Genomic DNA, 15,957 nt, shown 5'->3' with positions numbered 1-15,957 from the left:
TTGGTCCCCCATGGAAAGGCTGAGGCCAGCTGACCCGTCCTGGCCGCCTCCGTGGGGACGCTGTTCTCAGGGGGACTCAGGCACAGAATGTCCTATTAAGTGATCAAGAACCAAATGCTGAGGATAAGTGTGTCAGCAAGGATGGCCATCAGGAAGTCAGAGCCCTGGGGCGGGGGCCATGCATGGTCCGGAGCCCAGAGCAGATCCTGTATGAAAATGAACTTGGGGGTGGGAAGGTGGAGTCAAGTCCGCCCTGGGTCTCGGGAGCTGATAGCCAGTGTGAGCCTTCTCCCTAACCCTGCTGGCTTCCGGCAGGCCTGCCCTCCTGGCACGAATTCCTGCCACCACATCACCGCCAACAGACAGGCGCCCAGAACCGCCCATCTGCCCACACCGGCCTCTCAGGGGGCTTCAGCCCAGGAGGGGAAGGATTCCTTCCCCCAGAGAGGAGGGGGGCTTTGGGAAGCCCGAGTCGGAGGGCGCCACTCCTTCCATTTATTGTCCATTAAAAACCTGGTGGCAAAGACAGAAAGTGACAGAAGACAGGAGAACCCGGGAGCCCCAGCAGCTGTGCCAGAGGGACACGGAACCGCAGGGAGACGACCAGGCACTCAAGAGTGAGAGCTGAGCCTCACGGCCACAGAGGGCACCCAGCGCGAAAATAAGACGAACGGCGGACGCACCTGCCCCGGGCACCTGTGGTTGAGGGAGAAGGGAGCAGAGAACGGGCAGTGGTCATTCGCCGACATGTCACAAGCACGACAGATCTGGAGGGACGGGGACAAAGCAGAACGGAGCCAGCTCCCTGCGGCTGCCCTCCGACCAGACACAGAGGCCGTCTCTTTACCTCCCGCCATCCAGGGCGGAGCGGGGCCACCACCACAGGGAGCGGGAGGCAGGGAGCCCGCAGCGGCAGGAACGGTCTTGTAGAGCCAACAGGACCTGGATGCGGAGACCCCCTGCCACGGCTTCTCCGGCTGAGGGCGTCGGACCCCGGGGCCTGGGGACAGGCTACTGGGGAAGCACCCGCCGTCCCTGCTACGGCAGGGCCCTGGATCTCTGATGGGACTCAGGCCCCTCCGGCCAGGCTTGTTCCCGCTTCATGGATGGCGGGCCCCGCTCGCTAGGGCGTCCTCAGGATCGTATTTGTTTCTGGCTGTCAGAGCCAAGTTCGTTCTGAGTATCTTGGCACTGACGAGGGACAAAGGGGACGAGGGACGAAAGGCACCTGCACACAGTGATACAGATGCTTGGAACCGGCCACACCGGAGTTCGGCAGAAGCGGCACAGAGACTCAGTCTCACGAAGCCTGGGCAAGAACGGGACCGGCTGACGGGACCCCCAGCTGCGGCCGCACAGCATGGGCCTCCACCCCTTCCCCTCTCCAGTGCACCTGCTGGGAGGAGCTCATAGGCCGGCAGGTGTAATCCCAAGGATGCCACCTCACGAGACGCACAGATGCTCCAACGTCCCTCAGCTCCCAAGTGGCAGGTCCAGGAGTCTATCCCTGGCCGGACGACAGGGGCCTCCCCTTTGGCCCCCAAACTGTCTTCAGGTTCTAACTGAGCACCCACCGGGAGGATGGGGAGTTTGGCCTGGAGCACTGCTCACCACTGTGCCTTTGTCTTCAAAAGCAGAAAGGGCACAAGCCAGTCAACCAACCCGAAGTCCGAGGCCTTTTCTCGTACGTGACTTTCTGCACCAGCGGCCACGCTGGGCAGGCAGACAAAAGCCCCAGAGGGAGTCAGCCTACCTTCAGAGTCGAGTCCCGGGCCCCTCCAGGACTGTCCCTCCCACTGCAGACCAGGAGATGGCAGCTGGGAGGGGGGACGCCCCGCCCTGGACAGCTGCTCCTGGCCACTATTGGCTGTTCCTGGGCCACGGCCCCCAGCCCCTCTGAGCCTCGCGCACTCATGTAGAAAGACTTGGGGGGGGGGGCTCTCCATAGAAGCATGGTTTCCATCTCTGTCCCCAGAGGTGACCTGGGGTCTACGGGGGCAGTGAACCTGCCAGAGCCCCAGGAGCACCATCAACCTGGCCCCTCGGCTTTTGTCTGTTTTAAGAATTGGGGATCCCCCTCAGACGCTGCTGACGGACAGGTCCTGCTGTCACAGAGTGGGCTGAATGTCCCTCTGGCTCTCACCCCCAGGGATCCCCCAAGCTGTCACTAGTAATTGCGTTCACAGCGGGCAGGAGGGTGCTTTTACTACGCCCCTACCTGTCCTTCCTTCTGCCCACCTTGGGACCGGCCCAGCCACGAGGGCGAGTCCTCCGGGGGCCCCGGCCCGACATACCTGCAGTGGACCACTATGGGCCCAGCATGGGCGGGGTTGAGGGCCTTCACTTTCTTCAGGAACTTCAGCATCCCGATGGGGGTGAAAGGCACTCCAAAGTCGGGCCAGCTGGTGAAGTGCAGCTGGGAGACCAGCCGTGGGGCTTTGCAGCCATCGGGGAGCTGCTGCGGAGAAGGGGGACACGTGAGTGGGGGAACAGCGCCCGCCCCTCCCCCAGCGTCACTTCCTGAGGATGCTCGCCGCCTCCACCCCTGCCATCTAGGCCCCGGGCCGCCGTGGGTCCACCGGCAGCATGATGGCTGCTTGAGGGGTCCGCACAGCAGGACCCACAGCACCCGGCCCAGGCCCCCGGCAGCCAGACGCATCCCTGAAGCCGACCCTGGAGTTCACAGACCCCGCTCGTGAGCGGGGAGGCCACATCGGGGTCTGCCTGCGTAACTGCCAGCAGCAAACATTTTCGCTCCCCCGAGGCTCAAGATTGAGGGGAAAGATGTGGCTGGCCCGTTACGGGAGACCCCACCCCACCAGCCCCGCTCAGAGCCTCTCAGGCTTCCTCCCCACCAAAGGCCCATGGGTGCGGTTCTCTGGCCGGATCATGGAAGGCTGGATAGTGTATGTGGAAGTGCCTGTGTGTGTGCGTGTGTGTGTGTGCGCGCGCGTGTCAGTGTGTCCGGGAGGGACACAAGCAGGGGAGAGCAAACACCATCACCATCAAGCTCATCCTCTACTCCTATTCTGCCATCTGACTATGCCAATCCCTCCACCTTTGACTCGTGATTGCATGATCTTCTGGTTTTCATATATCTTAAATCTCTATTTCATCTGCTTTGTCCACAGGCATCTGTGCCTTACGTTTTTCTAGGCAGGGATGGAGTAGGGACAAGTAGGAAATAAAGGCAAAAAATACTGAGCAGGTGACAGATCGACTTTTGAGACTTAGAAAAAAAAAAAAACCTCACTTCATCACTTCAGTGTGTGACATGACATCATGCGACTGAGTGGGGGACCCCAAACCCCGTGCCCCCATGCAAGTGACCCGCCTTCCTCCACCCAAAACAGTGACTGAGGCCCACGAGCATCCAGAGCTGTCTGAAGACTAGGGGTGCACCTGTCTCCTCCCCTGTAGACCCGACCTCGGTCCACGAAGGCCCAAACCCGCCCCCACCCCCACCCCCGCACTTCCTCCCGACTCAGCCCCCCCTCGGCCAGAGCTGCTCCAACACTGCAGGGAGGCTGTGGTGGGGGTGAGGCTCTTCATGCTAAAAATAATGACACGTGTATTTATTCTTGACCCTGCTCTCTCGAAGGGTTGCCTTTCCAGAAAGTTGGTAACTCAGAACGCTTACCGACTGTATGCAGAACTTCCGGATGGTGTAGTCGACCAGAACCACACAGTCCTCCACGCACACACGGATGTTTCCGTAGGTCCAGCATCCCTGGTCCGGCCAGTACTGATAGCATTTCTCCTACGTGGGACAGTTGAAGAGAAAGAAATAGGTCTGGAGCGCCCGGGTGGCTCAGGCAGTTGAGCGTCTGACTCTTGGTTTCGGCCCAGGTCATGTAACGGTTTGTGGAATCGAGCTCTGTGTTGGCCTCTGTGTGAGGAGCCTGCTTGGGACTCTCTCTCTCCCTCTCTCTCTCTCTGCCCCTTCCCCGTTCACGCATGCCCGTGTACATGCTCTCTCTCTCTCTCTGCCCCTCCCCTGCTCATGCACATGCACTCTCTCTCTCTCGCTGTCAAAATAAAGAAATAAACTTTAAGAAACAGTTAATAAGTCTGTGTGTGCCCTTCAGACACGTCAGCGCCCTCATCCCCCCACCCCCGCATCAACACAGGGCCTCCTCACACACACCAGGTTCCCTCGGACAGTTCCGGAGCTGGGAAAGAGCACTAGGAGGTGTGGAAGCTGGGAGACTGAGGCCACAAAACAGCCCTGAGCCTATACCTGGGCCCCTGTCTGCTTTCGACACCAACAGAGGCTGGGCCTCACGGGAGGACGGCGTGTCCCCAAACGCTTCCCACTGGACCCAGCAGGGTGTCCTTCGGCTCACGGAGGACAAAGCTGGCCAGCCCACCGCGGAAGAGGGGTCAGTTTAACGCTCCCCACTTATCTCCGCCTAGGACAAGGCAGATGCAGAAATCTGCAGAGGACGGGCACCCTGCCACACAGAGCCCCACCTCTTTACCTTCCCTCCCTCGGAGCTACAAATGGCTCCATCCGGGGACAGAGCGCAAGAGGCCTAAAGGGCAACAGTCTTCCGTGAACACGGGGTGCAGGAGTGTGTGAGGACCCACCTATGGGGGCCCAGATGTGCTTAAGAAGCCTTCTAAACGTCGGACAGACAGGGTGCCTGGGTGGCTCAGTCAATTAGACATCCGACCTCGGCTCAGGGCATGATCGCACGGTTCGTGGGTTCGAGCCTCGCGTCGGGCTCTGGGCCGACAGCTCGGAGCCTGGAGCCTGCTTCGGATTCTGTGTGTGTGTCTCTCTCTCTGCCCCTCCCCCACTCACACTCTATCTCTTTCTCTCTCTCAAAAATAAACATCAGACAGTTTATTCTGGAAGCTGCCCACGAGTGGCACAGCTAATAAGTCACGAGGATTAACAGTCTTATGAAAAAAGGCAGCCTGGCACTTACCAGGCCCAGCATTTATATTACGACACTGTAGGACAACTTCCCCTCCCTACTGCAGGGCATCTCTGAGGTGCCTTGAAGAGAAGCAGTTACCCAAAAGTGCTAATCTAGGCCAGTCCTGGCTTCCTGGGGACCCTCCAGGACCTCCTGAGATTCTCCCCTTGAAAGACTCTGGCCCGGGGCCTGAGGGCTGGTTCCGAGGCCCCCACAGGGCTGTGGGTGTGGACGCTTCTCCACCCTCTGACCTCTGGTCTCACCCGACGCCCAAGGTGCCCTCCCTCCAGTCAGATCACGAGATGTCACAGCAACCGCATTTCACAACGTTCAGCCAAGATGTTGAAGCCGGGAGACAATAAGAGAAGGGTAAGCACTTAAGAAAAGGGAACTCTACTGAGAAATGGTCTCATCTGAAATGGTCAAAATCAAGATACAGAAGAGGCCGGCTCTGAGTCACAAAAATGGAAAAATCCAGTAGGAGGCTTCAGAGAAAGATCGGAGATAAATGTCGAGTAACATGACGGCGGGGGGGGGGGGGGTGCAGAGGGGGAGGGTGTCTGAGTCTCCCTGGGTCGCATGTGTGTAAACAAGCCCCCTCCCCCACCCCCTTGCAAGTGGCAGCAGTGGAGCCACGGGTCCCAGGGGACCCGGGGCTCCCCGCGAAGCTTTGGGGGCCGGGTCCTGCCAAGGCATCTGCTGAGAGTGTGGGAAGGGCTCAGGGCTCCTGCCTGGAACCCCCCGTCTCCTGTCACTCTTTCCATCCACAGGACAGGATTCGCCCCATGAGAGTGACCCTCTCCAGCTCTGTCCCAACCGGCCTGGTAACAAAACAAAAACTCTATCCTACTCAACCGGAAACAGGGACTGGAGGCTTTTTCCTGTGCTTTTTGGAAGACATAAAACAAACCAGTGATGGTGGCACGGGGGGGAGGGGAGGACTCTGCCTGAGGGCCAGTGTCTGCCTAGGGCCTCAGCTGAGCTGCCCCAGCAGGCCGCCTACTTCCATCCTGGGAGGGGGGAGGGGGGCAGCCCTTCCCCTTCCCCTTCCCCTGAGCCCAGCTGCCTGGGGGTCCCCTGCCAGTGTGCGAAGACAGGGCCAGGGTGGAGACCAGCACCGCGTGGGGACACGGCAGGCCCAGACAGGGACCAGGAGGACAGACGTCTCCCACCACACAGAGCCTTCCTCGCCCCCGGCCAGCCCCCCCTTGTTCTGGGCCTCAAGCTGGAACATGCTAGAACAGCGTCCCCCTGTCTGGCAAGCCTCCTTCTAGCCTGCGATTCTTTCGTGCTGGTGAAAACTCACTTCTGAAAACCCAGGCCCTGCTTTTGGCAGAGAAACCCTCCCCGGGCCGCCTGCCTCAGTCTGTCACCGGAGACCCCAGCCCGAGACCCCAGCCCAGTTCCCTGACCCATTGCCAGCGGTTCTGGGGGCACTCGAGGTGCGAGCCCAGCCGGGTACTCCTGTCTTTATGATCACCTCACCCTGCCCCCGGAGCCTCTCTCGGGCTGGATTCGGTCAAGTTCCCTCCAGCCTTTCAGACATGGTGCCACTCCTGCCCCCACCCTGACCTACACCCAAGGGGGACTGCTCCTCCCTCTGGGGTCCCCTCCTTCCTGCTCTAGAAACCACCATCACACCTTGCTCTGCCTTATGTAGTACGGGTCTGTGCCCCTTAGGTAAAAAGTCAATGGCTGGAAGGCAGGAGAATGGCTCCACGTGCCCCACCCCCTTCCCCAGTGCCCCAGCCTCAGCCCCTGAAGCCCCGCCCCCCCAGTGCCCCAGCCCCAGATGTCCCACCCCTTCCCAGTGCCCCAGATGCCCCGCCCCCTTCCAGTGCCCCAGCCCCAGCCCCTGAAGCCCCGCCCCCCCCAGTGCCCCAGGCCCAGGCCCCTAAGTCCTTGTCTGCCTGGCTCACTTGGCCCTCCCTGCTCATCAGCCCTTTACTCTCCGTTATTTTTTATGTCACCTCCTGACACAGTTTATGTTTATTTGCTTTCTGTTTGGCGCCTGCCCCTCCCAGCGGCACTTAAATCACAGGAGGCGGGGTTTGTGTGCTGCCCCCTGCACACTCCCCTGCGGCCGCCTGTCCCGCAGAGCAGACCTGGAGGAGTATCTGTCCCCTTAGGACGTGGATCCGCTTGACCTTCTTTTATAGAGGCTTCAAGTTCCTCTGGTGTCCGTGCATTACGTTTTAAATTAGAAGTAGCTAATTAAATCCACATTCCTTCAATACACCTTGTGTTTCAAATACAGTTCTCTAGTCTGGATAATAAGCAGGAAATCCACTTTTATTGGTGGGCAGAGGCCCACCGTAGCGTATGCCCAGCACGCTGAGCCTCTGAGTGTTGAGCCGCACATGCCCAGCACTGGAGAGCAGCCAGGCTGGGGCTGGGGTGGGGGGCTCTACGGCTGAAGAAAGAACTAACCCTGTGACATTTGCGTGTCGCCGTCTAGAGCAGTGAGATGCTTGGAACACAGAATATTTGTTTCGCGATAAAAATGCTGTGAGCCCCTCGTGTTTTTGGTTTTTTTTGTCTTCTTCTGCAGCGATAAGAAGGGAGAGGGATAGGAAAAGGATGTGGTGAGCACACCCCCAGCCAAGCCCCAGAAGCTTAAAGAGTAGAGTCTGTGAGTCAGAAGGCTGGGCTCACCTCCTTCCTTTCTTTCAGGTTCGTCAACATGACAATGGTTGCAGACTTCTGTTCCCAGATCATTCTCCAGAAGTCATTAACTGTCTCCTGTTTAGGGCCTGTATGCAGAGGAGGAGCCCAAAGTCAGACCCGAAGAGGGTCTCTGGCCCCTGTCACCCTGGCCTTGGGGCCCTGGGACCGGGCTCCTCCCAGGCACAGAAGGGCCGGCTGGCCCACCGGGAAGGGGTGCGGCCTCCCCGCCCCACCGCCCACACCCCTGGCCACCCCCTGGGGCTGGGATGTCCTTGGGGAGGCACACAGCAGCGTCCAGGGGGTGACCCCATTCACAGGCAATCACGGGTATTCAGATGAGGCTGGGGTCTGAGCCTGCCTGTCCAGAGTGCCGTGCGGCCGCTCAGGGGGCCCCTCAAAGCCTCGGCACGCCAGCACCCGCTCCAGAACTGCACGAGGGTCTGTGTGTGCGCGACAGACAGACGCAGACAGAGACGCAGACGGGCTGCGGGCCGACCCACTCACCCTCCACGTCTAACCCCCTTCCCTCAGCTCTCAGCTGCCCTCGCAGCTGGCGATGATTCAGTGCCGTCCAGCGGGGTGTGGGCTGAGGTTCCTGGGGAGCGGTCTGAACCAAAGACAAAGCGTCCCCAGAAGAAAGTCCTCTGCCCTTTGCCCTCCTTCCTGCCTGAATGCAGACACAGTGCCTGGAGACGCAGCCATTTTGTGACCCTGAGGCAGACAGTGACATGCCACGGAGGGCAGGAGCAGGAAGATCAAGAGGTCCCTCTCCTTTGAGCCACTGCCTGGGCCCCGGGCCGCCCCCCCTTCTTACGGGAGAGAGACTCCTCTATCTGTGTCAGCTGATGTCTGTCGGGTTCTCTGACGCTGCACTCTGGGTGTATGCGTCTGTGTGCTTCCCTATTTCCTAAGAAATGTACATTTTTAATAAGCTCTCAAGTGATTCCGACGTGCGCTGAATTTGGGGACCCGTTGTCGGAAAGACTGTCGCCTGCGAGGGAGGAAGCCCACGAAAGTCGCTGTGGGCTCCACGTCCCCAGCCACCTCTGGGCTGACGGATGGTAGGTCAGACCTCGTCCGTGCAAAGTGGATCGTGTGCGAGCCGAAGGGCGTGCGCGAGGCGCCCTGGGGCTTAAGGCCTTGATCTGATAAGCGACTCCCTCCCTTCCCCACCCGCCTGGAAACAACCACAACTGGGAGCCACACCCGAGCTCGGCCAGCTGAGAGAGGTTCAGGGTTGTCTAATGAAAGAATCAGCACGTTCAAATGATAACCGTTAACCTACTGGGTGCCCTGTCTTTGCACCATGCATGTGAGGGAACAGGCATGTGTCTGTCTGTCTGTCTGTCTACACGCATGCTTTGCGTGGATGTACGTCCAACGTGCCGGCTACACCTACAGTTATAAATGATGACACCCTCCCCTGGCTGCCCGACCGCGGAAGGGGGACCTGGGCTCTCTGGGGCTCCAACTCGTCTGTTCTTTTGAAGCTCTGTTTGTACAACACGCTTCATCATCTCGTGGGGCAGAGCTTTGCGAACGAAGGCACAGAATGACCCGAGAAGGCTTGCTGAGAGGCAGGTGTGAACGTAGCACGTCTGAGCAGCTCCCAGGACATGCTGACACTCGGGGTCAATGGAGCGCCAGCCTCGAATCGCAAGGCTCTGTGAGATTCGGGACACCCCTGTGTGGCCCCTGCTCAGGGACAGCTTGGACAGACTGCAAACAGGCAACACAGACGGGGCGGCACAGGAAGCCCTGGGGAAGCCTCGGGATTCCTGGCAGCAGATAAGGACCAGGTAGCCTCCCACGTCATGTTACCAAAATCCCGTTTTGAAAAGAACAGCAAGAAGCTTACCTTGAGCCGCTATGAATTTATTCTTCTCCTTGTAACCCTAGAAACATAAAATCAGGTTTGTAATTCTTCCTCGTTTTCTTGGCTGAAGGCGTTTGCCGTTGTTGTTTGGAAAGTAACGCGTATCAACCACGAGCAAGTTGGAAAACACAGAAAGAAGAAGAAAACTCACTAGTCCTTTCGGAGCCAGTGCTACTTTTGTTGGCCCTGCCGTAGATTTTTCCTGTGAATACTTTCCCAGTCGCACACGCACACACACAAGCAGACACACGTTCAGATACTTTTAACTGGTAAGTACAAATTCTCCTATGTTGTATTTTAAGATAATTTTATAATTTATATTAACCGATATTTTAAGGTTCACTTAAGGTGAACGCTTAAATCTTTTTTATGTTTATTTTTGAGAGAGAGAGAGACAGAGAGACAGAGAGAGGGAGAGAGATAGACTGTGACCTGGGGAGGGGCAGAGAGAAGAGAGAGACACAGAATCTGAAGCAGCCTCCAGGCTCTGAGCTGTCAGCACAGAGCTGGACGCGGGGCTCGAACTCACGAACTGTTACATCATGACTGGAGCCGAATTCGGGTGCTCAACCGACTGAGCCGCCCGGGCGCCCCAATTAAAGTGAATTCTTAATCCATTGCATTATGGTTTTACCATAGTTTGTTTAACTGATCCCTCTTGTCCTATTTGGTCAGTAATGGAACGAATGCTGTAACAAACATCTTTGTGCTTATCTGTTTCTTGAAAATGAATCCCCGGACAGATGCTAATTCAAAAGCCCCGGGCGACTCTGTGCTCTCTGTGCTGTGGCCAAGCTGCCCAGGAAGGTTGTGACCCGGCCCCAGAGAGGAAAGTCACGATTCACGCTGAGTCCCCAAATGGTGCAGGTGTGTGCATCAGGCCGGGCCGGGGACGCGAAAACAGCAGACTTACATCTATGTACGAGGCATTAATATAGTCTGAACAGGGGGCTCCGTCCACTTGGCTCAGAATCACCCTGGAATGATCATCTGTTTAGAAGAAAACAAAAAAACCATGACATCAGGATAAGGAAATCACACCTGCCATACGTTTCTTCCATCTACAGCATTAAACACGGCACCTGACACGACCGGGTCTTGCGTGGCGATCACCGGGACAGAGGACGCGTCCTTTTCAATGTCCTCATGAGACCCTCTGTGTCATGAGGATGGGAATACACCTGTTTCACTGAATGAGCACTGCACCTCAGCACTGAGGACAGTGCCCGGCCCTAACCAGGTGTCCGGTAAGACCTGTGGGCTGACAGCAGAGGCATGAATTTCAGCGTCCAGGAGTGGGGGCTGCTGGGCCTCACATAGAAACAGAACAGCAGCACGTGCTGGGGCCCCGCAGTGAGATCACCATATTCTCCGAAACCCCAGCTGGGCCCCCATCCTAACAAGGCCCTTGCACACTGAGGAGAGCCCCGGACGGAAGGGCTGGGGTCCACGCTCCCGGGCTTTCCAGGGAAGGGACAAGCTGACTCCACACCCCGATCCCCATCCTTCCAGTCGGCCCTAGGGCTGGAAGGTGGGCGGAACTCACGCTGACCTGAGCTGGGCCTGGCGGGCCACCTGCCTGGAAGATTCTGGCCTGCTGTACAAGCAACTCTCTAGCGAGGGGGCTGACCACAGAGAGCTCTGTGTGGGTGTGTGACGTGTGCTTCCTCCATGTGGGGGCGGGTGGTGTGCAGGTGTGTGTGGTAGGTGGGGGTGCGGTGTGTGTCTTCTCTGTGTGCGTGGGTCTGGCGTGTATGTGTTTGTGGAGTGTGTGTGTGTGTGTGTGTGTGTGTGTGCGCACATTTGGGGAAGTTTCAACCAGGGCCCCCACTGTGACCTTGGTGGGTCCTTGTCACTCCTGCCTTCATGGGCCCCTTCCTCCATAAAAGAAAAAAGTAAACACTTTATTTTACAACTGTGTTATTAGTTAGTATAAAGCTTACCGTAACCAGACTGGATTATGGTGTTGTTTTTGTTTTTCTGATTTTAAAGGAAATCAGACGGTGTCATGGGCCCTTCAAAGTGTCATGGCCCCGGGCCTGGGTCTCCTACTTCCAGCTGCACAACAGCTATCGGAAATACTGAGGATGGATGGATGGCCAGACCGGGCCCAGGGCCAGGGTCAAGAGTCAAAGCTGCTCCCGGGGTGGTTCACACCACCCCGGGCACGGGGCTTGGGACAGAGTGAGCACTCCGTATGTATTTACCGCATTCTATCGTCCTGCTTTGTCCTGCTTTACCCCCTGCTTGTCCCCACAGGTCTGAAACTAACTGAGACGTGTGTGTTTGCGGGGTGGGTCTGCGGCAAAGGAGCTGTTGTCTTCCGCATTCTTGGAAGGTGCTGCTGACCTCAGACACCTGTTGACTAGACACAGTATCGCTGGGCCCGATCTATCCTGCCCCCAGCAGCAGAGGCCACTGAGGCTTTCAGGGAAAGTCATGGCTCGTATGGGGCAGCCAGGGTGTCAAACCCCAAACGTACAGCCCGATGGCCTCCTCTACGACACCCTCCTGCTCAGGGGCTGACAGCCCTAAAGCAGATACGGCTCCGGCTGAGCATGTGTAAAGACAGTTGAAAATAATTTGGAACCGTTTACGCTTTGAGAACAGCTATAGAAAGCCGAGGGCAGAAAATAGCCTTCTGGTTAGATTTAGAACCTTGCAGTTTCGGAGAGCTTCCTGTCTTTTTATTCTGAAAGTCACACTTCGCTCTCAAAACATTATATTTTGAAATTACTGGCTGTTGCTGTTTTTTTTTTTTTCCAGAGTAGAGGATGCTGTCTCCCTACCAGTCACCAAGCTTTTCCGAAGCCCAGCCTCATGGACACGCCAGGCATCTTGTTCTCTGTCATCCAAGCTCCCTAGAGCCATTTCCATGCCTGGGTCGAGGGGTTTCTTAAAAATCTAGTAAATTTAGGGGTGCCTGAGTGGCTCAGTCGGTTAACCGGCAGACTCTTGATTTCAGCTCAGGTCATGATCTCACAGTTTGTGAGACTGAGCCCCACATCAGGCTCTGTACTGTCTGCTTGGGATTCTTTCTCTCTCTTTCTCTCTGCCCCTCCCCCGCTCACTCATGAGCACTCTCTCGCTCTCTCTCGTTCTCTCTCTCTCTCTCTTAAAATAAATAAACTAACTTTCAAAGAATTTTAAATAAGGGTTTTAGTGAGTAAGAGGCAAATGGGGGCAGGACCCTAGAAAAGTGCTGGGGCTGGGTAGGTAGGTCCTCAACAGATACATTCAGGAAGTCAATGCATAAATTAAATTAATTAACGAAGCTAATTAGTCAAACTAATAGTAGATAATAATACTAATTTGCAAATATCCCGATTTTTACTTGACACAAAATATTCCAAAGATCCCAAGCCTCCCCCCACGGTTCTCCTTTCCCTGGAGCTGCTCCAACCAAGCGGCTTGCCTCCCTCCTTCTCTGATCCAGCGGCAAGCCCTCCCGATTGGACCCCCACTGCGTGTCCGGAGTCTAACCCTGGCCCAAGCCCCTCCTCACTGCACAGCTTCGTGTCCCATCTCCTTGCGGCTCCCTTGGCTGCCTACGCAAATATGTTTTAGCCGAAAGACTATTTGGTTAATTTCTCATCGTAGTTGGATCATAGTCTTATAGGGGCCTTTGGAAAAAAAACAAAAAAAAAAAAAAGAGGTGTCAGTCCTATGCTTGTAAAGTGCAAAAGAATTATTTCTATTAAGTGCTAAGAGTCCAGAGACCACACAAATTGGGCGGACCACAGCTTGTCGTGCCTCTGAAGAGACGGACTTAATTCCAATCCTAAAAATGCAACCAAGTGGACTGAGGCCCACTGCACAGGCTGGCTCCCTTGCTTCCACGGAGGCTCTGTCTGAGAACAGGGAGATTCTCTGGCCTGGGGCTCCGGATTTAAACCCTTCCCGGCTGCCTTTCTGTTAGCCTGATGGGCAAAGCCCACAAGAGGGGTCCAGCTGAACGAAAAATACTGCAACCCTCCTTGGCCAGCTGACAGCTTGGAACATTCAGGTTTGTCCTGGCACCAAGGTGGGCTGTGAAAGGCACCCCCGGGGCGAAGCCTGTCCAGCCACTTCCCTGGACAGATCTGTCAGCTATCTGGCCCAACGGCCTCCCTGGACCCCACACCCCGCAGCCCATGGCCCCGTTTAGCTGCTGGCGTTGCCAAGCCCTCCCACAAAGCTGCCAAATCTCTGCACATTTCTCATTCTGTCATTTCTGCCCCTGGTCTGGGAGACCCACGGCTGGTGGCCGAGAGCACTGAGTCTGAGATGCGGAGATGCCCAGGGCCACTGTCAGCACAAGACTGTGGCTCAGGACTGGGCCCAGGAGCGGGCCCCCGCCAGCCCGTGTGGGGGGCACTCCCCTGGGCCCCTGGGCAGACCCACGACAACAGAGGTGGCCTGAGCCCGCTGTGGGAGACGGCCACCTAGACCTCCCTGGACAAGCGCCAAGCAGTGGTGCTGGGCCGGGCCCTCGTCCCCGAGTCCCGGGACTGTTATACTGCCCGGGCAGGCACAGTCCCCAGGAGCTACAGAGGAACGTTGAGTTTACTCCACACGCTACCAATCATGCAGAAAAAGTAAAGTCTTACTGGGAAGGATGTTGGGATATCTGTTTTTTTCTCTATTTTCTTCTTTATTGGCCAGTTCAAAAGTTCCTTGTATGTGTCCAGATGGCAACGACTAGAAGAAAATACACAGTTAGCACTAAACGTGATGAATCCGAACACAGCATTTACGCCCACTTCGCTAACGGGCACAGGAATCAAGGAAACCCCGGCCGAGCAAACGACGTGCAGTCCACCGCCCTCCCTGCCCGGCGGGCTGTGCCAGGCACCGGGCAGATGCATAAGGAAGACACAGGCCCGCCTGCCCTCAGGGCGCTCTCGCCAGCGGGCCAAGCGAGCTGTGGACGTGGTGACGACCCCACCGTTGGGCCCTCAGCTGCATGAAGGCAGGGACTTGTCTGTGCACTGTCACCAAATTCCTGGTTCTCTCTCTCTCTCTCTCTCTTTTTTTTTTTGTTAATGTTTATTTATTTTGAGAGACAGAGGGAGACAGAGCATGAGCAGGAGAGGGGCAGAGAGAGAGGGAGACACAGAATCCGAAGCGGGCTCCAGGCTCTGATCTGTCAGCACAGAGGCCGACGCGGGGCTCGAACCCACAAGCGATGAGATCACAACCTGAGCCGAAGTCGGACGCTCAACGGACTGAGCCACCGAGGCGCCCCTCAAAATTCCTGGTTCTTATCAAAGCTGTCTTGACACTGATTTTCTGGACCTAACCTAAACAGGGAATCTGTGGCAACATTCTACAGACTTCTCTCTTTCTATACTCGAAAGCTTTTTTGTCCTCACCCCTGAGAATAAAAATGAGGTATAATACTGTAATGGTGGGCGCATGATGTCATGCGTTTGTCTGAACCCACACAATGTACCACACTGGAACCCCAGCTCTGGACGTCGGTCAGTTAATGACAATGAGTCAACATCAGTTCTCATTTGGAACACACGTAGGGCGTGAACACGGGACACTGTTGATTTGGGATACTGTGGGCTAAGGGGGAACGCTGTACTCTATGCCCAATCTTTCCCTAAGCCTAAAACGGCTCTAAAAATTAAAATCTATGCGAATGATTAATTGAAAAAGAAAAAAAGAACCCAAGAAACCTCCCTCTTCCTCAGAAGGTGGGGTGGCTACGGTGAGGTATGTGGGGAGGTTGGAGGGTTAGGTGTCGAGGGGGGACCCAGCTCTGCCCCACCCCCCGCAGTGGCCTGAGACCCGGGATATGAAGTTGGGGTGGCGATACCGGCTTTTTGGGCTGCGCGGGGGGCCACTTGGGGTGAGGCCAGGTGTTCTGTGTAGAAGGCATATCTCTGTCTCCAAGCGCACAGAATGACTGCCACCCCTCACTTTGTCCCGCTGTCAATCTGCCTGCAGACTCGAATCTCCGAGCTGCTCATTGGGCACAGGGGAAATGGGGCAGCACCCGGGGAGGGCTCTGCCGCGACCGGGTCACCCCCACAGCGCTGAGCGGGAGCCGTGCAGGTCGTGATCGGTCAATAAATACCTGGCGATTGAATGTGCGATTACATAAATTGGCCGAACAGGGTCGGCTGGTGTGCTTGCTTCTGGAGGTGGGATTTCGTCTCGGTGAGCACACACAGGAGCCACAGGTCACGTCCCTGCCCCCTCCTCCCTGCTCTGCAGTGCTGGGCAGGTGGTAGCCAATGAGAAGAACAGAGAGCAGCCGGGTGTGGGCTGGTCCAGCATGCTCCAGGGGTCGGTTCTGGCTCACGCCTCCCCTGCGCCTTTCTACAACACGCATGCTAGGGCTGGGGCAGGGCCCCTGAGCTGGACAGACTCTGTCTGGGGAGGGGGTGTTCCTGCCCTGAATGGCACTCACTGGCCGGGGTTTCACTGGGGGGCCTGGGAGAGCCTCTGCTGGGATGGCACTCTATCATGGCGGGCGGAGACCGTGAGACTGGATGT

The 15,957-nt window shown here is 56.9% G+C and overlaps 1 protein-coding gene and 1 long non-coding RNA gene across 5 annotated transcripts in view; one reads left to right on the top strand and one right to left on the bottom strand.

Moving 5' to 3' along the window:
- The window catches only part of PTPRE (protein tyrosine phosphatase receptor type E), a 94,557-nt gene that overhangs the window by 16,029 nt on the left and 62,571 nt on the right, over positions 1–15,957 (bottom strand). For 2 of the 3 annotated variants that reach the window (XM_040486784.1, XM_040486785.1), the window contains 6 exons: positions 14,058–14,148; positions 10,382–10,458; positions 9,451–9,487; positions 7,581–7,678; positions 3,641–3,760; positions 2,295–2,458 (listed from right to left, as the gene is read on the bottom strand). In XM_040486784.1, coding sequence (XP_040342718.1) covers positions 2,295–2,458; positions 3,641–3,760; positions 7,581–7,678; positions 9,451–9,487; positions 10,382–10,458; positions 14,058–14,148 — 587 coding nt within the window. The remainder of the gene's footprint in view (positions 1–2,294; positions 2,459–3,640; positions 3,761–7,580; positions 7,679–9,450; positions 9,488–10,381; positions 10,459–14,057; positions 14,149–15,957) is intronic. The other variant, XM_040486783.1, reaches the window with a different exon arrangement.
- LOC121037387 (uncharacterized) lies at positions 8,974–11,426 on the top strand. Of its 2 annotated transcripts, none has more exons than XR_005793752.1 (2): positions 8,974–9,505; positions 10,536–11,426. It is a non-coding gene; the product is annotated as an uncharacterized LOC121037387 (long non-coding RNA). The 2 variants fall into 2 exon arrangements; XR_005793753.1 differs by having other exon boundaries at positions 9,498–9,737.

Source organism: Herpailurus yagouaroundi, unplaced genomic scaffold (assembly GCF_014898765.1).
Source record: "Herpailurus yagouaroundi ecotype Mexico unplaced genomic scaffold, PumYag 163, whole genome shotgun sequence".
NCBI classification, from domain to species: domain Eukaryota; kingdom Metazoa; phylum Chordata; class Mammalia; order Carnivora; family Felidae; genus Herpailurus; species Herpailurus yagouaroundi.
Note: the sequence above shows the minus strand (reverse complement) of the source record. Positions and strands in the feature narration are given on the sequence as shown.